The sequence below is a fragment of the Rhinolophus sinicus genome, linkage group LG07 (assembly GCF_036562045.2).
Source record: "Rhinolophus sinicus isolate RSC01 linkage group LG07, ASM3656204v1, whole genome shotgun sequence".
Lineage (NCBI taxonomy): Eukaryota > Metazoa > Chordata > Mammalia > Chiroptera > Rhinolophidae > Rhinolophus > Rhinolophus sinicus.
Window position 1 is genome coordinate 1,249,134 of NC_133757.1, and position 22,181 is coordinate 1,271,314.

The 22,181-nt window shown below is 49.2% G+C and overlaps 1 protein-coding gene across 1 annotated transcript in view; it reads left to right on the forward strand.

Moving 5' to 3' along the window:
* The first annotated feature begins 19,448 nt into the window (after positions 1 to 19,448).
* TCERG1L (transcription elongation regulator 1 like) overlaps positions 19,449 to 22,181 on the forward strand; it is a 138,317-nt gene continuing 135,584 nt past the window's right edge. The window contains exon 1 of the mRNA XM_019728270.2: positions 19,449 to 20,517. Coding sequence (XP_019583829.2) covers positions 20,221 to 20,517 — 297 coding nt within the window. The 5' untranslated portion in view covers positions 19,449 to 20,220. The remainder of the gene's footprint in view (positions 20,518 to 22,181) is intronic.

Below are 22,181 nucleotides of genomic sequence, written 5' to 3' on the forward strand. Positions count from 1 at the left end.
AAAAAATTGCAAGGAAAGAAAGCTACGGACCGATGTTGCTCATGAATATAGATGTAAAAATTCTTAGCTAAATATTAGCAATTCAAATCAAGTAATATAGAAAAGCATAACATATTGTTATCAAGTGGTGATTATTCTCAGAATGTGAGTGATTTTACATTAAAAATCAATTTAATTTACCATATTAAAAGGATTTTTTTAAAAAAGTGACCTCAATATATGTGGAAAATGCAATTGACAGAACTCGGCATCCATCTCTGAGGGATAATGTCAACAAAGTACGACTAGACGGGAATCCCTCACCTGATGTTACCTCTCCATCCTCTGACCTGTCTGAATTCATGTATAAGTTCTCTGATTTTGTTCTTTTCTGAAATTATTTTGGCTTTTTAAGTTAGTTTTAATTTTCATATGATCATACTATCTGATTTTAAGACATGATAAAATATGCAAAGTGCGGAATAGATCAAATGAACAGAACAAAATGTCAAAGTAACTCAGTGGAATAAACACTCTTTTTAGAAGCCACTTCCAGAATGAGTAGGACCTCTGAAATCCACTACTCTATATAAGCGGTGAGAACGCTGAAAAGAATTGTGAATATCCATTTTTTCAGGACTCCATAAATTCAACATAGAATTGCCAACAATTATTCAAAAAAATGGCTGAATCTTGGAATTGTATTCAAAACATAAATAACTCATACAATGCAACAAGAAGAAGACAAACACTCCAATAAAAATGGGACAAAGACATTTCAACAAAGGATGTATTATGTTACATACATTGAATTATAGAGTTTAAATGAGTACATTATATTCTATGTAAATTGAATCTCAGTGGAATTCGTTTCAAATTTTAATATTAAAAACTTGGCAAAATATTTGATGAGACTCTTGACAAAGCAATATATATGAATGACCAATAAACACATGAAAAGATGCTAGATATTTTTAGTAATCATAAGAAGGAAAATTAACCCCTAGTGAGACAGGAGTACATATACACTAGTGTGGGTAAAATTTAAAAATAACAATTTTAGGTGAATATCAGAAGCAAATGAGACTCTCTACAACTCTGGGGAGATTAAATGTGGTACAATCACTTTGGAAAACAGCTTGGGAATTTATTATAAAGTTAAACATACACTTTCACATAACCTAGAAATTCCATTCATACATTTACTAAAAAGAAATGAAAACATATGTCCACATAATGACTTTTGCACAAATGTTTATAGCAGTTTTCTCATTATGCCCTAAACTGGAAAGAACTAAAAAGTCCATCAGCAGATGAATTGATAACCAGGTCTGGGTATATTTACACAGTGGAATACTACTTATTAATCAAAAGGAATGTACTTCTGGTCTTCATGAAAATGTGCTTAAATCACAAAGACGTTATGCTGAGCACAAGAATCCAGATACAAATATGTGACTATTGCAAAAATGCTTTTATATGATATTCTGGGACAGGCCGGACTACGGAATAGGACACAAAGCATGTCAGTGGTTGCCTGTGGCCTGGGTGGGCTTGTGGGAGGGAATTCAAAGGGGACTTTTGGGGTAATGGACAAGTGCTGTGTCCTGATTGCGGTGGTGGTTACATTTGTAAATATATGAAAATGAATGCATTTTATTGCATATCACATACACCTCAGTAAAGCCTATTTAAGAAGTAAAGAAAACAAAACCAAAATAATTAGTGTTTCCCTATAAGAAATTCACCTATGCAGAACTTTAACAGGAGAAATACCATTTCCCCGGAATCTCAGAGAATCTTCCCGTCTTGAGAACAGCACGTGGCCACGTGACTAAAGAGCCGTCCATGGTCCCTAAGTGGACTAATTGTGAAGCAGCGTCTGGGAACTTTTGTGAAGGAGCAGCTGGTACTCACAGAACAGAGAAGCCATCAAATGAAAAATCACTTTCAAAGAGGTGTCACTGGACAGGAGCAATCTTGACAGAGCTGACCAACCACAGCACTGGGTGCGTGAGCTCTGGGAGGTGGTATCTCCCTCCTGCCCCCCAGCTCCCCCCCGCCCGCCAGCAAGCACAGACCTAGCTATTCCTCTCTGCCAGCGGATGACCACAGGGGTGGTCTTTTAACCTCAGTTTTATTCTGCGTACCAGACAAAACTGACACCCAAGTTGCAGGTTGCTGTGCAGACTTGAGTGTGAATGCCTACAATGTGCCAGGCACAGAGAGCTCAAGGGCATTGCTCAAGGTCACAAAGCCACTGAGAATCAGTCAGGATGCAAACGTAGGCACCTAACCACTCAGTGTAGAGTGTAGCATCTCCCGAGGAGGGCATTTTGTGTCTTTTGCCGTCAGATGTATGTGTGTGAGCGTTCACATCTCTGCTCTGAAGGCATTGACACAGCTCACTGGAGATTTGTGCTGTTTGCAAAGTGTAAATTCTCATGGGATAGTCTTCATGGTTGAGATTGCTAATTGTTATCTAAAAGCCTTTATCCTTCCTATAGAGTAATAGAGTTTTTAGCTGAGATCCCTCCAGCCCCCATAAGTCTAAACATTACATTTTCCTAAATCCCTTGCAGATAGTTATGGCCACATGACTAAATAGTGGTGGCTAGGCCCTCAGACCATGTGGCAGCCTGGCATCACCTTGACTTCTCTGTCCCTTCCTCATCCTGCTTGTCCCATAGCTGGAGCTCCATCTGAGACCGTCTGGGACACAGCAGGAGGGCTCGCTCCCAACGTCATCTAGGAGCAGAGTCCCAGCCCAGGATGGCTGTCTTTGGTTCACCTGTGTGTGGGAAAGAAAACTCTAAACATTAGTGCTCAAACAAAATAGATAAACACTAAGTTTTGCTAATTGTTAGCTGAACCTACTCTCAACCATGGATAGAAAAGTACATTGAATTTTATTTCTTAGGATTATCTTAACTATGACGTACTTACATCATGTGTACTTGTAAAGAAAATCATCTATCCTGAAGTGCGGCCAGAGGAGGGGAGAAGGGGGCCCTAAGGCATCAGTACAGCACGTGAATGGGGCGGGGGACGGGGTTCCCAGTTTACGCACTGTTTACAGATGTGCACCATGTCCATGGGGCCTCGGTGACTGCACAGACCCAGCCCACCGGCCCTGAAAGCAGCATGCAAACCGCTTTCCTCAGAGGGGGTATCGTCCTTGGCTTTGCATGTCAGCATGTCTATTCCATTTCCCAGAGGAGACGGGGTCATAGGTGTTAAGTGCCCTGTGTGGTGTCACTCAGGAAGTAGTTGAACTAGGATTTTAACACTGGGAGTCAGACACCACTGCCCATATTGTCCAGAAAGCCCAGTGCCTCTTGGGGGTCACCAGCTGTCTGAGGACGAAGGAGAGGTGACACAGCTAAGAGAGCCAAGGAGGATGCAAAACGGAACGGAGGCAGCAACAAATAGATAAATTGGATTATGTCAACACGAAAACTGCATCAAACGACAGAATTAGTAGCGGGACAAGGCAACCAACCCACAGAAAAGGAGAAAAGATTTGCAAATCATGTACCTGATAAGGGGCTAATAGGTAGAATATACAAGGAACTCCTACAATTCAACAACAAAAAATAAGTAACCTGGGTTCAAAATGGACAAAGGACTTGAATAAATGTTTCTCCAGAAAAGACACACAGATGCCAATACGCTCGTGAGAAGATGCTCCATGTCACACGTCATCAGGGAAAGCAAGTCAGAGCCACCTCACACCCACTCGGCTGCATCCGGCTATACAAGCCAGAAAACAAGAAGCGTTGGTGAGGACGTGGGAAAACAGAACCCGCATTCACTGTTGCTGGGAATGTAAAATGGCATAGCCACCGTGGGAAACAGTATGGCGGCCCCTCAAAACGTGAAAAACACAATTACCATACGATCCATCAGTTCTTCTGGGTATACATTCAAAAGGATTGAGAGCAGGGTCTCCAAGAGATATTTGTACACCCAAGTTCATAGCAGCATCATTCGCAATTAGCCCCAAAGTGGAAGCAGCACACGTGTCCACCACGGGGGCCTAGGCACACAAGATGCAGCGTACACACAATGGGGTGTCATTCGGCCTTAACAGGGACAGAAACTCTGACACAGGCTACAACGTGGATGAACCGTGAAAACATTGCACTAAGTGAACTCAGCCACTCACAAGGGGACAAATGCTGTGTGACTCCACTTCTGTGTGGTCCCTAGAATAGTCGCAGTCGCAGAGACAGAGGAGACGGGGCTTCCAGGGCCTGAGAGAAGGGGGGACGGGAAGCTAGTGTCTAATGGGCATGGAGTTTCTGTTTTGCAGGCTGAAAAGTTACCCAACCGGTTACCCAACGGTGAGTGTGCTCAGGGTCACTGAACTGTATACTTTGGAGTGTTTGAGATGGTAAATGTTATGTTTTGTGTATTTTACCACAATTTAAAAAATCAAAATTAAAAACAAAACCATGAATGGAGGTAAATGAGGCACTGGACCAGGCAGCTTCCGTATGGAAAGATATAGGAAGAAACGAGAAAAAAGAAACAGGTTCACAAGTTGGAGAGTAAGCGAGATGTTTGGAAGTGTTGAAACTCAGTGCCTCCACCAGGGTGGAGGTGGCCTCGCAGTGGACAGAAAAGTGATATGGAAAACAGGCACGCAGACTATTTTTCAGTGTCTTCGCATCCCAGCCTCCGCCCCCATAAATATTCTAAAGAGCTTCTAGCAATGCGATACCAACTGTCCTCTAATGCGGAGGCTTCGCGTGGCAACCCCTTCTTGGCAATTTGTGAGAAATGATGAAACAGTGTGTGGGTTGATGGTAATTAATGCCTCAGGAAAAGCCTGTCCTTGGCATGAAATATGAGTCCTTCCCCCATCAGCAGGGAGTGTGGGTTTTGCCTGGTGCTGGTGGTGCGCTGGCTGGGTGGGTCTTGGCGACCCTCGAACCCTCCCACCTCGTGCTCATTGCAGCTGGGGACACTTTCTGGTTTTTGATAGTCCGTGTCCTTGTTGCAAGAAAGCTGACTTATGTTTGCTCTGTGTGTAGACTGACAGATTGGAAGGGGACAGGGAAACCGCCATTTCATACTCTTTGTCGAAGGCCTTTTTTTCAGAGGTTGTGCATCTTCTTGTTTGTTTGTATATACTGACATCTGGGAGTGGCAATGGGGGGCATTTAACCAGCTAGCCATGTGTCACATGTGTCACATAGACAGAATAAGAGTCTCACTCATTTTTTCATTCACGCATGCATGCATTCTCTTGTCATCCATTACTTTGTCAGGCGTTAGTGGAATGTCTCCTATCGGCTGAGCACTGCACTGGGTCCTGGGGAAATCACAGGCTTCCAGTCTGGGGAGGAAGGACCGACCTTACGATGCTTCATGCTCACCTGTGCCAATGCCAAGTGAACTCAGAAAAGACGATGGTGAGCTGCCAGGAAGCGGCAGGCCCACACATACAGGACTTTGAGGGGACATTGGTTTACAGAGATGAATAGCACACTCCAGGAAAGGAGAGCCACGGCCCAAATCAAACTCGGGTCTACTGGACGGAGAAGTCGCCTCTAGGATATGCTGTGAGTCCGTCCATGCCCCACCCTGTTTCCCCTGCAGTGGGCACTGCTGCCCCCCTCTTCCTCTGACTGCTCACCTAGAGGCTGGTCGCTGTCCTTTAACGAGACTCGTTCTCTGCATGAGCTCCAAGTAGGTCCTGCCTTCACTCAGACCACACAGGGAGAAAGCCGTGTCCCACGGGAGAAGCCTCTGGCAGAGGGGCAGAGGGGATCACACACTGGCTTGTCTGTGCCTCCCAAGGCACGTTTGCACAACACATGACCACACAGCCTGCTTCTCTGTGGAGCCCTCCTAAGAATTGCATCCCCCTTCTTAGAGAGTTAGGCCCTGCTCTCCCCAAGAGGTGGGCTCAGCCGGGAGGACCTGGGATGACACTCCACCCCCATCAGGAGGACACCTCCCTTCCACAGCGAGGGGCTGCTGTGCTGGGCTCCAGGGCAGCGGCCACCTGTGGGGTGGAAGGACCAGGGGCTGCGTCGTTCCTGGTGTGGGAAGGTGCTGAGGCCACCTGTGCGTCCCTCTCTGCAGCTTCTGCTGAGCCCAGGGAGTGCTGGTGCTTCTGCATCTTTTATTCATAGGCTCTTCATGGAGCAGGCTCCCAGGAGATAGTCACAAGAGCATGAGTGATGTTATTTAAAAGCGTCTTGCCACTTGATAGCAAAAGTGGAATTATTCTTATAGTGCAACCCATCAATCTCTAACGATGGCTTTTTAATGCTTTTTCCGGTGGAAGGTCAAGTTTAGTGAAATAACAGGGGCGGCCTCCTGGGTGGCTGCTTGTAGCTTTACTTCACGCTCTTCCTTGAGGACTATGCATGGGAGTTTCCCTTTTTTGTCGTTCAGGAGCGAGCCCCTGTGCTGTAGCAGGAACGCCACCTGATGTCCCCTGAGAGGGGAGTCACCCTTCAGCCTAGTGGGGCCCTGAGGGGACCATGCTGGGCCCTCTGCCAGCAGGCGGGGGTGGGTCTCCTGGCACACGGGCGTGCCCAGGCCAGCCATCCTGGGGACAATGGAATAGAGAAGCTGGACGGCCAGTAGGACAGTTCAGGCCTGTGTCACAGTGCAATGCCCACCGTTTCATTAAAACCAGCAGCCGGAAGATTTCGGGACCGGTTTCTAACCTCCGCCCACCGCTTTGCCGGTGACGTGGAGAGATCGCACTTAGGGAGTGAGGACGCCGCCTTTGTCAGAGGAGATTACCAAGGTGGCCCACGTCCCTCCAGTTCCCAGAAGTGTCGGCTGACACATGGGAGTGTGTGACCACGAATGACTAGAGCTTGTTCCACACTCTCCAGGGAGGTTCTGCTTTGGCCGTCTTGATGATGGGTTTGCTGACACGGCTTCAAGGTTCTCCTTTCTAGCTATTTCCTTACTCTATGGCACTGAGTCTCAGTGTTGGGTTGGGGTGGGGGAGCTCTTCTTTGGGGGGACTTGGCAATGTTTGGAGATATTTCCTGATTATCAAGACGTGGAGGATTGTTGCTGGCACCCCCTGGGGTTAGACTAGAGATGCCCCTTGACATCTTGCAGTGGCCAGGCAGGCCCGCAACAGAGTGAGGCAGCCCAGCGGTGATTTTAAACTCAGCTTTGCTGAGACACGCAAGACACCACCCACTAAAAGTGTGTGTATCTCAGTGCTTTTTAGTACTCACAGATATGTGTACCTATTACTTCAATCAATTTTAGAACATTTTTATCACCTTAAAAAGAACCCCCGAACCATTGAGCCGTCATTCCCTAACCCCCACTGTCCCCCCAGCCTTAAGCAACCACCAATTTATTTTCTGTCTCTATGGATTTTTCTATTCGGGACATTTCATAAAATATGAATCATGATATGTGATCTCTGGCGTCTTTACTGAGCCTCCTATTTTCAGTCCGTGGTGTAGCGTGCACCCTTCCATTTTAGATTAACACTGTGTCGCATGGATGTAACACATATGTTATCCTTTCATCAGCTGGTCAACACTTGGGCTGTTTCCTCCTCCTTAACTAATTTTTGACAAAGATGCAAAAGCAATTCAAGGGAGGAAAGAGATCCTTTTCAACAAATGGCGCATGAGCAATTGGAATCCACAAACAACACAAACAAATAAAAATGAACCTTGACCTAAGTCGAATGTGTTATTCAAAACTTAATTCAAAACGAATCATGGACTTGCTGTAGAATATAAACCATGAAACTCTTAGGAATTAAAAAATAAGCATAGGAGTAAATATTTGGTCTCTAGGGCTTGGCAAAGGGTTCCCAAGCTTGACATCAGAAGTACGATCCATTAAAGGGGAAAAAATGGTAAAATGGACTTAACAAAATTAAAACATTTTGCTCTATGAAAAACCTTGTTAGGGGTATGAAAAGAGAAGGTAAACACTGAGAGAAAATGTTTGCAAATCACCTGTTCAACAAAGAATTGTTATCTAAAATATATAAAGAACCCTGAAAACTCAGTGTTAAAAACACAAACAATTGCATTAGAAAATGGGTAAAGATACGAAGAGACATTTTACCAAAGAGGACATACAGATGGCAAACAGCACACGAAAACAATCGGTTTCTTTAAAAACTAAACTACAGTATGACCCAGAGATTACATTTCTAAACATTAATCTCGGGGAAATGCAAGCATGTTTATACAAAAACCTGTGCACAAATGTTTCTAGAGGCTTTATTCATAATAGCCCCAAACTGAACAGGCCACATGTCCTCCAGTGGGTAAATGATTAAACAAATTGTGATACGTCCATACTACGAAATACTACTTACCAGGAAAAAAGGAGCAAACTACTGACCCAGGCAGAGACCTGGGTGAACCTCCAGATATTTACACCGAGTGACAAAACAGCCACAAATGGTGCACGCCATGAGATTCTGCTGACATCATTCCTGAAGTGACAAAATTATAGGAATGGAGACTAGATTAGGGTTTGCCAGGAGTGGCGGGAGGGGTGGCAGTGGTGTTGCGGTGGGTGTGGCTCTAACTGGGCGGCACTGGTGGTCCTTGTCATGTTCTGTTTCTTGGCTGTGTCAGTGACGGCATCCTAGCTCTGACACCGCACTGCAGCCCTGCAAGGCCACCACGCGGTCTCTCTGTGATATTTCTTACAATTGTTCTGATTGCATTAAAATTATACAGCAACTTGGGAAGGATTGACGCTTTAAAATATTGAATCTTTCTATCCACATATATGGTGTTTCCACTTTTTAAGGTTTTTAAAAATGTCTCAACAAAGTTGTAAATTTTATGCATAAAGAAATTGCACATTTTTTATTGGATTATTCTTTGGAACCTCATTATTTTTGTTACTATTTGAAGTACAGTTGACCCTGGAACAGCATGGGTTTGAACTATGTGGATCCACTTATAAACGAATGTTTTTCAATAAATACTGTGAATGTATATTTCTTACTATTTTCTTAATAACATTTTCTTTTCTCTAGCTTTATCGTAAGAGCAGAGTATATAATACACATAACAAACAAAATATGTGTTAACCCACTGTTTATGTTATCGGTAAAGCTTCTGACCAACAGAGGCCAGTAGTAGTTAAGTTTTGAGGGGGTCAGAAGTTATCCACAGATTTTCAGCTGTGCAGGGTGGGAGCACACTAACCCCTGTGTTGTTCAAGCGTCAACTGTACTTACGTATTTTTAATTCTATGTTTCACTTGCCTGTGTTAGGGAAATGCAAATAAATTTTATATTTGATTTTTTAAAACTTGCCAAACTCCATTTGAAACTTTTAAGTATTTGCTCTAGAAATTCTAACATGCCTGTTTAAGTTAACACAGTTAAAATTTAATAAGCATCTTTACTTCTTTCCAGAGTTACATGCTATTTTTATCTAGTAAATCATAGTTATGACTGAACCTTTAACGCACAAGTATTCATTTGCTGTTGTGTCGTCAGGTTGACGCAGGTGTGTTTCACCCACACGGTGACTTCTGTGCTCACCAACCCGGCTGGCACCTCTGACCTCCCTACTGGGGTCACGACTTTCTTTCTCCGGAACCTCATTATCATTCCTTCTAGTGAGAGTCTGTCGGAGTAAATGCTCTCAGCGTCTATGAGTTTTCACAAGTTTTCATTTTGCCTTTGTCTTCGTACCGTGTTTCCCCGAAAATAAGACCTAGCGGACAATCAGCTCTAATGCGTCTTTTGGAGCAAAAATTAATATAAGATCTGGTCTTATTTTACTATAAGACCCGGTATAATATCATATCATATCATATCATATCATATCATATCATATCATATCATATCATATCATATCATATCATATCATATCATATCATATCATAAAATAAATATATCACCGGGTCTTATATTAATTTTTGCTCCGAGAGACACATTACAGCTGATTGTCCCGTTAGGTCTTACTTTCAGGGAAACACGGTACCTTCGTACTCTAAGATGTCGGGCACTGCATTCTGTATTCATCAAACAAGGTGAATTTGTTAGTGTCCCTTTCGTTTCTTCTATATGCGTGCTGATTTCTGTACTCATCCGGCTGTTCTCTTGGTTACTAAGAGGGGTGTGTTAAGATCTCCCATTATGATTACTAAAATTTTTACAAAAAGTTTTGCTAATATTTCATTTTTCTGTAAGGTTATGTTACTAGACACATATACATTTAGAACTGTCATAGCTTCTCGTTACATCACTATACGCTGCCCCTCTTTAATCTCTAACGAGGTTTCTTGTCCTAAAGTAGACTTTGATGTTAGGGTAACTAAACCAGCTTTCTTCTGGCTGGCATTTGTACTTGGGCAAATATTTTATGTGGGGCCCTGTCTATAGAAATAATTTGCATAACAGTGTATTAGAAAATCCATGGGTCCATTTGAAATATCAGGCTTTATCCATGAAAATTCAAAATGATGGACAGAGAAGAGGAAAGCATTTTGGTTCATTCTCTAATCCGTCCACAGAAAGATTCCTGGGAGCTCTCAGATACCACTTCTTCCTGTCCAGGTCCTGGAATCTGCTCTTCATGTGGTTTGTTGCCAAATGCACCATTTCTGGCCAATTTCATATCTTGCGACATGAGAAAAAGATGGCAGCGCTATTGTGACTCACGGTGTGTAGCCTTTCTTACCTGTGTGTCTGGACACACCGGGTCGTCTCGCTCTGGCTTAGCACCACTTAGGGGATGTGATGCCGCTGCCCTCATCCCTCCAGAAGCCCCACCGCCCTCCTGCCTCTCTGATGTTGGTCGTGGGCTTCTTTACTGTTGCCACCGTGCAGGTCCCCTCCCGAGCCTGAGGGAAATGAGCTTGCGCTTGGTCGTACTTCCAGCAGCTGGGTCCTTGGGACTTCCCTACATTCCGGAAAATGTGTGGCCGTTCTCTCTCTAACATTGACCCTCCCATTCCTCTTCTTTTCGTCCCTTTCTGGAGCCTTACTAGGCACACATTAACCCTTTCTACTCTCTCCTCCATATTTCCCGTCTCACGTTCACATCACCCAATGCTTTCCCTCTGTGTGATGTTTGCTGGGCAATTCTTCATTCTCTCCTTGTCCATTGATTATCTCTTCAGCTGTGTCCAATCTACTTTTCAATTCACACTTCGTGTTTTAAACCTCAAAGACAGCATTCTGCCTTTCTTGAAGGTTTATTAAATCAATTTAAACCTCCTTGTGTTTTATAATCTATCATGCTTCAGCTGCAACTTTAGTACATTATTTTAAAACATTTTTAAAAGAGTGCACTACAATATTGAAACGTTATTTGAATATACCAGGCACACATATTTTCTCTTGCATGTGCTATAATTCTAACACTGTCTGTCTGCTGGGGTTGGATTCTGCTGTTATCCATTTTTCCTGCAAACCTCAGTCAGGATGGCTTCTGTCCCCTGTGCTTTCAGGTACTTCCCTTTGGTCTTCCTCTGCGGCGTGTCTCTGGGAGCTGGATTTACAGTGTCTTCCTTATAGTCTTCTTGCCAGGTGCCTCGGGCCCCCTCCCCTCAGGGACAGCTTGGAACAATTCGTTTGGCCACACAGGTAATGTGAATTGTGACTACAAAGCCGCAGGAGGACAGTCTGTGGTCACAGATTCTCAGCAGAGGCCACGTCCTCCTGTAGCCCGGAGTCAGGTGCCGAGCAGGTGTTTCTGCCCGGCTCCTTTCGCAGGATGCTTTTCCTCGTTCACACTGAGGATGGGGTCCCATGGGATCCCCGTCCTCTATGGGAGTTTCTTGGGCAGCCTGCCGCCTGTGTCCACCGCGGTAGCACAGGAGAGAAGGCGGCTTGGTCCCTGCGGGCGGTGACGCTGAGGGTAGAGGATGGATTTGCTTCCATTACCAGCACGTGTATTGGGGTTTTCTCGTCAGTTTTGGCCTCTCAAGATTTCCTCTACTTTAAAAAAAAATTGATTTAATCCTGTTGTAGCCGTAATTTTTTGGTAATGTTTTATGCTAGGAACTGTTTTCAAGGCATGTTCTATAAGACCCTCATTGAACAAGCGTCCGCACGAGGGCTGGCTCTCCTGTCCGCTTCCGAGGATGAGACACCTGCAGTTCGCAGCCTGGAGAGTCTCTGTGCAGAAGGAAGGGGTGTCCGGAGGACTGGGGACCCTAGCGAGGGTCCGCCTCCTCCCTCACTCCCCCAGAGCCATCGCCACTGCCTGGGACACCTGCCTGGGCTGCTCAGGGAGGCGCGATGCGGGAGGAGGACCAGGGCTCTGTGTCAGAGCGCGTGGGGCAGGCCAGGTGCCGCTTCTCAGCAGCAGCCAGAGCCCCGGAGCTGGGGCAGCCAGTGCCTGAACAGCGCCTGGGAGGGCTGTGGGCGGGCGGGGGGTGGGCAGGACCCCGATTCCCGGGTTCTGAGACCTTAGGCGAGAGGATGGCCTCCGGCAGTTCCAGTCAGTTTTAGGTCTGCTCGTTTGCTCAGGCCATGGTCAACTTACCTGACCTCCACTTCCGCCTTCCGTTTCCCCCAGCAGGCCCACATGAGGGTCAGAGATAAGCCAGGTGAGACGGACTGTGGTGACCAGGCCCCTTGGGGCATACGATTGTATAATTAAAATCAGAACAAGCGGCTCTGCTGCCCATTGCTGAGGCCTCTCTGCCTCTCTGTCTCTCTCGGTCCCTCCCTCTCCTCCCGGATGTCTGGTTTCTGTGTCCTTGCTGGGATGACATTGGACTAAAGTTCCAGAGGCCACAGGGAAGCCTTTGACCACGCTGCCTCTTAGGGGTCAGCATTGCTGACACTGAGGCTGTCACTTCCTGTGAATATTTAGTTCTTGCAAATGCAGACAGTCACAGTGGGCAGAGAAAGTGGGAGGGGGAGGGGCTGAGGGGGGGTGGGCACCGCCTCCGGCCCCTGGGGCCTGCGCTGTGCAGGGTTTGGCTGGCTCTGGCAGGGCTGGGACCCCCTCTCTTCCCAAAGCCAGTCTGCTCCACCTGTAACTCACCTTCCTCTGGCTGACGGAAGACAGAGCCCAGCACTGGGCACCAAGGAACCAGGATCCTGGCCCCCAACTTGGGTGCCCGAGGCCAGCAGTGGTGACCTGGTGAGGACGATGGCCCCTTGGGCTCCTGCAGCCCACTGTCTGTGAGTCCGTGGGCGGTATCTCCTCTTCCACAAAGCCCAGTCCACAGCAGTGTCCAGAGGGCCCTGGGCCACAGCCGGGGCTCGGTTCTGGAAGGCGCGGACCTGTCTGGTGGTGAGAAAGGAAGAGCTGCAGGAGCTGGCATGCTTCTCTCTTCCCTCTTTCAGGGCTAGTTTATTTTGTATTATAAAATAAATGTGATGGACCGCTGGCTTCCACTTGGAGAAACTGGGCCTGCAGACGTGGCGGGACTTGTCCAGGCCACACGGCCACCCTGGATAGAGTAGCCAGAGCGGGACCCAGACTGAGCTCATGAGACGTCACACTCAATGTGACAACTCTTGGCTCGGTCAAACCTCTGTCACATCGGGGCGCTTCAGGTCCAGTGATGTCAGGGACCTGGCCAGGAGGACACCTGGGGTGGGGGCAGCATGCTTATGACTCCCAACAGGGCTTGGAGGTTGGGCCACGGGCGCCTGCCCCCGAGGCGCTTGTGGGCCCCATGGAGTGGCTTCGTGGATGGAAGAGTCTGCCACTCTGCGGGGTCATCTCCACCCTGTCTGATCCTAGGGGAGCCTTGGAAGCTCCCAGAGCAGGTTTCAGCAGGGGGAGGGCCCAGCTCTCACTCCACCAATGTCTCTTGGAAACCTCACTCTTGCCCCGCTCACCCCAGTTTCATGCATACACCTCTATTTTACTACTTCGCCCCTTAAATAATAAAAACTTTTGCCCTGCCCAATTTTGAACATGGAAGGAGGTCAGAAGTCGGATGCCCCAGAGATTGGTCCCAATGCAAGTGTATTTCAATATATTTATTAATGAATTGGAAGAGTCTGAGAAAAGCTTAAGTGGCAAGATTTGCTGACTGCACAGAACTATTTAATTGTTCAGGGAAGGAAAACAGACCGTCTTCTAACATATTCTATTTTTTTCTTATCCAAAGAATATTTTATCAAGGTAAAAAATATTAAGATAATCAATGATGCACAGTTAGTCATTTCCTTGTGTGTTTTTTTTTCTGTTTAAAAAATAATTTACAATCATAAGTCGAGAATTTGGATTTAAAGGATTAAGACTGCTGCATTCAGAATTGTCACCAAGCGGGGAGCTTGGCGAAAGGAGACTCATGGGTAACAAGTGGCCGGTCCACACTCCCCAAAGCAAAGCGAAGAGCGTGAACGAGGGTGGACGCATCAACTGGGCCTCAGCACTGCGGCCGGTAGCTGGGTCTGTGGAGGGACCCCACTTCCACCCTGTGCTTTGGGCTCTGGGCCCCGTGTGCGGTCTCACTGCGGGCTGGTCCCAGCGAGTCCTGTTGCACAGCAGGCCTGCGTGGCGCCATCACCACCTCAGGCGGAGGGGGGGGGGCACGGGGAGGTCGCAAGCCTGGTCAGCTGGCGCAGCACGGGCGGGCGCTGAGCTCGCAGGACCCCTGCAGCCGTGCTCCCTGCAGGAACCTGCTGTCCTGCTGCCCCTCGAGGGGCCTGCTCTGGGCTGTCGGGAATCCAGACCCCGCCTTCGGACTGGGCGCCCATTTGAACCTGGCTGGGGGCTGCAAAGTGTGGGCAGAGTACAAAGGGCTGACGAGCCCGCAAAGAGGATGGAGGTTCCCAGTGCTAAGTGCCGGGCGGCTCCCCTGCCCGAGGCCAGTGGCCTCCCCTTTGATCTCGCTGAGGCACCACAGTGAATGTGCTGGAAACAGTGGTAATTCACATGCTCTGCAGTTCGCCCAAGCCGCTTTGCTCCCGAGTTGTTTGCAATGAGGGGGTTTGCTGTAGCACGTTTCCCAGCCGTGGCCTCTCTTACACGTCAGCATGTGGCCGGGCCACGTGTAATTAAGCTCAGTGACGGCCAGATGTCCCTCCCCCTGGGACACGGGTGATGGAGAGGCCCACCGTCTCTGCTGTGGTGATAAAACCAGGGAAGGACGCTGTATGACGACAGGTTGCACGGGGGTAACACGTCTGGTAGGAGATCAACGTGCTTTGGTAGAATTAGATAAAACTATGAAGTGCAGTGTTCGGTGGAAACAGGAAGTTTCGGTTTTCTGGCGGGTGAGAGGCCTACTTAGCAGGCATCAGGCTGGCTTTCTAGTTGTTGGGTCGGGCTTTGCAGAGAAAGTGCGAACGATTTCGTGTCTCCACTACCCAGCAATCATGCCGCCACATGTGTGTCCTGAGAATAAGCAGCTGCGTAAATCGCCCGGCTTCTGAGTAGGGAGCCCGGGGGGGTCGTTCTCCTCGGTCTGAGCCGTGAGCGCCTCCTAAGTCATATTCTGTTAAGACAGACGCTCCCGCCCGTCCTCCAGCCGCTGGAGCTGGCAGGCAGTCAGGGGCAGGAAAGGGCGTGCGGAGGGCTGGGCATGGCGGGAGGGAGGAGGGGAGCGGAGTGGCGCAGAGACCCCAACTCTGTCCGCAGCCTGTTCGGGGCACAGGCTCCTCCCCTGGCACTGACCTCCTTGCCTTCCCAGCAATTCCTGGGTGTAAAGCGCAGACAGAGTGGGGTGGGGTGGGTGGGCTCAGAGAGAACTCGCCCCCCCCAGTCCCTCCTGCTCCGCCCTCTGCTCTCTGGGCCCGGAGCACCGAGCACGTAGGGCGAATGGGGCCCACTGCTCCTCATGACCCTGTGCTGGGTGTTGTCACCCCGAGCCCGCCCTCCCCCAGGTCTCTAAGCTTCTCCAGGGACATCTGTCATTCTCTACTCCGGGCACCCAGGCTGCCTTGTATGGATCTAAGCAAAGCCACCCTGGTGGGCACATTCTGTGTGTCATGTGGCTTGGCAGAGGGCCAGGCGGGATCCCAGCCCCTTGGGGCCCCTTTCCTGGGCTCATCACCGCCTGCAAAGCCCTTGGTAGATGGACAAGGTCACATGGCAGATCTGTCTTTGCACTGGGGGTGGGGTGGGGAGGGCCTCAGGAATGGGCCTCCTGGTGATTCTGGGTTGGGGCTCCAATCCAGCATGAGGCTTCTGCTGTCCCATTCAGTGCACATTTGATTTGTCACCAGGTGTCATGGGTGCAGAACCTGGTTCCCACCCAGGGGCCTCATGGTGAGTATCCAGGAGCCCAGCCAGTAGCTGGGTCTGATTTCACAGTAGCCTCACTGCACCCCACACAACCTGCATGCATCCCAGTATTTGGGACGTTTGATATATGTCTTAGGTAAATAGACAGACAGAGTTTCGTAGCTACAAAACGTGACAGGCTGTTGAGTGGGGTCCCCGTTGTCCCACAATTGGTTACTGAATTTCCATTGGGGGCGCACTTACCTAGACTCCTGTGTGTCCTCAGTGGGGTGTTATCCTGCTACAGATAACGGGGTCCTCGAAGAATCTTTGATCATGTGGGAACCTTTAGTAATGCTCTGATATTGAGGGAAATAAGACTTAAAATTGTACAGAGTACGAGATGCCTTTACACTGTTGTCAAATGCAATATTATAAGGTAACTGTATACAATCTATACTATATGTTAGCACATCATAGGGAGAAAGATGAGTAGAAAATAATACCACGGAGGGGAGGTCGCCGAAGCTCAGGGTTCTTTTCCCTGGTGGGTTGGACTCGTGACGCTTCTCTGTATTGTGCAAACATCTACAGTAACACGCATATAACAACAGCAATAAGAACGCCCTTTATCCCATGAGCACTCCCCTGCCCTTCCATGGTGCTGTCGTGGCCACTGCCTGCCTCAGTTTACCTTTCTGTTTCCTAGGGGAGTTTTCTTCCCATCACCTGACCCCATGAATGGCCTCCCCTCTCCTACTCTGTGCTGGCCAGTGACCCCATCCACCTAGTCACTCAGCAGTGATTAGGGACAGCTGTCACTCTCAATTCTTGTGCTAATTCCAGTTCTGTATCTCCTTCCAAGAGTGTGCCCCAACCCCCAGACTGAAGTTTCCAACTGTGACTCTGATGGATCTTCCCAGGTGTCCCAGAGCCTTCAAAGTAATTCCGTCTAAAGCCAGCCTCTCTGCTGGTCCCCAGAGGCTCCTCACAGTGGCGGAGGGGTGCCCCCACAGGCTCCCAAGTTGGACAGGCCTGTGGGGTTCACAAACTGCTAATTCTTCCTCCTCCTGAGGACGCCAGTCCCCTGCTGGTGGCTTGCTGTCTGGGCTTTCATGCAGGGCCTCAGTATCTGACAGTTGGCGAATTTTCAGGAGGGAAGGACCCCGTGGGATCAGCCCTGTTTGGAGAGCTGCTCTGGTGGTGTGGATGGTGGGTGGGGCAGGGCACAGCTGTGTGTCACCTTGTCCTCCACCCCCTCCCTCCCATATGTTCCCGGCTTTATTTTAACTCTGCAGGCCAGGGAAAAAAGCATTTTCATCTTCCTCTCTCTTTTTTTGGATTCTTACATTTTACTTAGAAAAACAGTAAAATAACTAAAAAACCCCCAAACTTCTACAAGCTGCAAAATCTTGTTTCATTGGTCTTCCCTAACGTCCAACATTATTTTCTCCTGAAAGGTAATAAACAACTCAAAACTCATTAGCACATGTAGCTAATTTGCATGTTTCTCCTGGTGCTTGCTTAGGTGCTATTCTGTCTCCCCTTACCTGGAAATTTCTGAATAATATGGACAGATTTAAGGTTGTTTTTATTGCTTAAGAGAACTTAAGACTAGATTATATATAAAACCCTTTATAAAGAAAAATTTTCACTGGTTCTCACAGGTAGATAAAGGGCCTGAGTTGATGGGTGCGTCATATGCCCTGCCCAGGTCTGACCTCTGGGGGCACTGATGGGTCAGCAGACTTCCTGCCAGCAGCACCGGTCTACCTGTCACAGAGCCTCTGCTCACAAGTGGGCGGTCATCTGATTTCTGGCCCTCTGGGAGGACAGGGTTTCCTGCTTCAAGAGAGTCCTGTGAAATCCCCATGGGAATGAGAGTGTCTGCTGTTCATGGGAGTGCAGGGCTGCTCTTGGTTTGAGTGTGGGGGGAAACCCTGAGACGAATCCTGCTGAAATGAGAGCCTGAAGCGGGGGTTAAGCCCATGTCCTGTGTACCCCAATCACATCAGTTAGTTAATTGGCGGAAATTGCCCTGCGTCTCTGTTCTGCTTGGCTGTGTCCCTGGAATTCAGCACACAGCAGAGTGTGGAGAAGGGGTTCAAAGCACTGTGTTAAATGAATACAGTTAAGCCTGTGGCAGGAAATGGCAGAGCAGTTTGGGCTGCTTTGAGGTTCCTGTGAATAGTTACTTGTGATTTTCTGCTCTTCAGAGTCAAGAAGTAGCTCACCGCACCATGTGCTCAGGGCACGGGAAAGCCCAGGGAGGGGACATCAATCACCAGGTGACAAAAGCTGACTTTTAGCAGACCTCCAAGGACAGTGCTGTGTGGGAATGGGGCAAGACACCTCCCGCAGTGCCTGCTGAGGCACAGATGGTGACAAAACCCGCCTTCCCAGGCGCGTGGGGTCAGCGCAGGCAGCACTTCATTTTTGTTGGGGACAGCATGGCAGCTGGGCACTGCCACCACCGGTCCCCTGGCCCAGCCTCCAAATGATGGAAAAGGGACGGATAACTCTTACTCCAACAGGAACAAGAGGTCCCGTCAACCTGCCTAAAGATGCCTCCCCCAGTTCCTTAGTCTGGCTGGGCCCATCAAGATCCAGACACTTATATCACATGTGTGTGCACTTACAAATGTATGCACACAAATTAAGGGCTCAAGCTGAATAGTAACAGCCTCAAAATCTGCAGAGCTTTCTGATTCTAGGTGAGAAAAAAACCAAAATCTTGCCAGCACTTTTGCATCAAAGAGAGAAATAAACTTGCTAATTGAAAAATGGTTTGCATGGAGGAAAATATGAAGATGCCAGCTATGCAAATTAACATATGCCTAGATCTAAAAGAAAGCGTGCCAGGCCAGGAGGAAAGTAAACAAATTAGATTATGAGGAAACAACCTTAGCGGTACATTGAAAGCACTCTGGCGCTTTGGTTGATCTCAGGAGGGCGGTTCCGAGAGTCTCAGGTGTGTCTGTGGGTGCAGGAGGGTGGGTGCGCGCTCTCCCGCCAGGTCAGGGTGGGCTTTTCATACAAGCATGGGAATGAACACACGCCTCACTCCCCATTGAGCGACCTGCGGACTTCCTTAGCCCAGGGGCGCAGTCTCCGTCCTGCTCTCAGCATGAATTGCCCACGGCTAGGCTAGGTCTCAGAGCTGCTTTTGCCGGCAGGGGATCCTAAGGAGGAGACCCCGCGTTCCAGGGACCCGTGTGTGGCAGAAGGGCGGTCCCCCGAGTAGCTGGGACGCGCGCCGCCTGGCGGTGACTGCGCGTGAGCCGCGCTTAGCCAGGCGCTGGGCGGCTCTGCAGGCGAAGGCTGTGCTCTGGGGCGAGCCAGGGTTCCCGGGGGAAGGGTCCGTCCATGGCCCTGGGGCTCGCGGGCACCTGAGGCCGCGGGTAGTGGGTAAAGGAGGAACGCAGTCCTGTGCCGGCGGGAACCGAGGAACAGTTCACAGTGTGCATCCCAGCGACAAGCGGGACGTCCTGTGCAAAGGCCCGGAGGCGAACTGCCTGCGGCGTGCGGTAGGGGCCGCCGGGGCAGAGGACCGTTGCGGGCTCAGGAAAGTGTTGGGCAGATTTCCCCCAGAGAAATCGGCCCGTCCGCAGTGGCAACCAGTGCCGCCTAGCGTCAGGGTCTGCAACCAGCATCCCTCGGGGCCCTGCGCCCTTGACCTGAGTAAAGCCAGGCAGACAGCGGACCTGGCGCGGTCCTGGCTGGCGCCCCCAGCCCTGTCCGGCGACAGGACCTGCCGGCTCGTGCGCCGCCACGTTGGCCTCCGCTCGCCGCTGCGTGTGGATTCGGCTTCTGGGTCGGCCGTGCGTGCCTCCCGTGCCGCGCGCACCGTCCACAAGGGCCGGCGGCCTCCAGGGCCGCCCGGGATCCCGGCCAGGCGCGCCCTCCGGGCCGCGCGCCCCCGCCCGCCGCCTGCACAGTGGTCCAGAGGCGCCGGTGCGCAGAGCGCGCGGGCGGGAGCCCGGGAGAGCGGCGGGCGGGAGGAGGGGCTCCCCGCGCGGGGCAGGGGCGGAGCGAGCGGCTGCGCCGCGGAACCGAGTGAGTTCGCTCCGGCGCCCGCGCCCCCGCCGGCCCGCCGCCGCCCGCGCGGGGATGTAGGATGCTGGTGGGCGCCGGGCTCCAGCGGCGGCGGCAGCCTCTACTGTGGCCGATGAATGCGGACCCGCCGCCGCCGCCCTGGGTCTGGATGGTCCCCGGTCCGGCCGGGCTGCTCCGGCTGGGAGCCGGGGTCGCGCCCCCGCCCGTGCTGCTGGCCGCGGCCCAGCCCCCCGCCGCTCCGCTGCTCCCGGGGCTGCCCGGCTGGCAAGCCCCAGGCGAGACTCTGCTGCCTCTGCTGCCGCTGTCCTCTGCGCCAGACCACGCCGCCGCCGCGCACCACCCCCTGCTCAGCGGGCAGGTAACGTGTCCCTGTCCCAGACCTCGGCTCCGGGTCCCCGGGCTCCCCACTGCCGGCCCTGGAGCTTGCGCTCTCCTGCTCCCACCTTCCCCTCCCCGCCGCCGGCGTGGTCCTGGCTCCCCAAACCATTAGGGCGCAGCCTGGCAGCCGTGCATCTGCAACAAAGTTCATGCTTCCACGTCCCGTTCTGCCTTCAGGCAGCTTTTGCGGTATTTCTTCGCGGTCTCTCAGCTGAACAATTTAGAGACCCGCCCAGGGAGGCCAGACTTGGGGCCGCCCTGGCTGCAACTTTCCCTGGGGCCGGGGTCGCTGTCCAGGCGCGGTGCTGAAGTGGCCGCCGCCAGAGCCCAGCGTTGCAGCCGCGCACCTTGGCCGACTTATCGCAGAGAAGTTAATACTTTTACAGTCTCTGCCAGACTTGAAAAGCAAACTGGGAATCAATAGCTATTTCTGATTCTGATCTCTCTCTTTTTTTAAAAATGTGAAAATAGACTCAGGACAATGCTTAAGAGAATTCAAACCCATGGAAGCTGGCAGGGAAATCCTGCCTTTAATATTAAGAAACGTTAACCGGTGATGCCTCTCCCACCCCAACCTACGTCCGCCTGAGCCCACCTAATTAGCTAATGCCATATTTCACTTTAGCATACTTTGGCGTTTAAAACCTGGAATTAAAAAGAAAAAGTCACTGTACCTTTGATTAACTGTGCAGTAGAGCAAGGCAGGCTGGTTTTGGCAAGATCCATTGTTTGCTATCTAACTATGCAGATGCATTTAAATCAGGGAATAACATGTATTTTATTCCAAGGACTGTCTTCATTAGCATATTCAAATGAGTAGTATGTTAGAATAACCATTTAATTAATTTCATTCCAATATTATCTTGTGAGCTTTTCTAAAAGATGTTTTTAAACTCCTCCTAAATTGTTCTGTAGACCTAATGATACATCACATATGCAGTCTTGGATATCGTATTTTGATGTGTGATGCAGTTCATATTGGGTTTTATTGAATAAGCCTTGGTAGCTTTTTCAATATTTTGGACGGGTTGTTATATCAGAGCACTGCCACTAGAGGTATATAACGTCAAGGATCTATATTTTTTCCTCCGTATAGAACACTGCATTTTTTCCCCTTGTAAATTAAAAAACAATTTTTTAAAACCTTATTATTAATCTTTTAAATATTTTTTTGTGCTCCATGTTTTCTATTAAGTGACAATATTTAGAACGAGAAGAATATTTTCACGTAACAGAAAATAGAAACACTTTTGTGATTTTAAAAGACATAGCTGTTGAAGCATTCAATATCACTGAGCTTTGATTTGATTAGTTCTCACTGGTGAAGATTCTGTTATTTTTAATTAGGGATACTGTGTGTGCCCGCAATGCCCGCCCCTTCAGGGTTTGCTCTTTTCCTCTGCGCCTGGATCTCCAGTTATGTGATAAGCTCACTTACATCTTCTTTACCTTGAACTCTGTTTGCATTTGTGAACCTTGGGAAACTTTGAATCTTAACCTCTTAGCTAGCTTTATTTTTAAAATATTACTTGGTTTGTTTTTAAAATGATAGGTATAATTAATACAAAATGTTATATTGAAAGGAATATTATAACATACAACTCTCTGCTTGCTTACAAAAAGAAGCCAAGAATTATAAAAGGA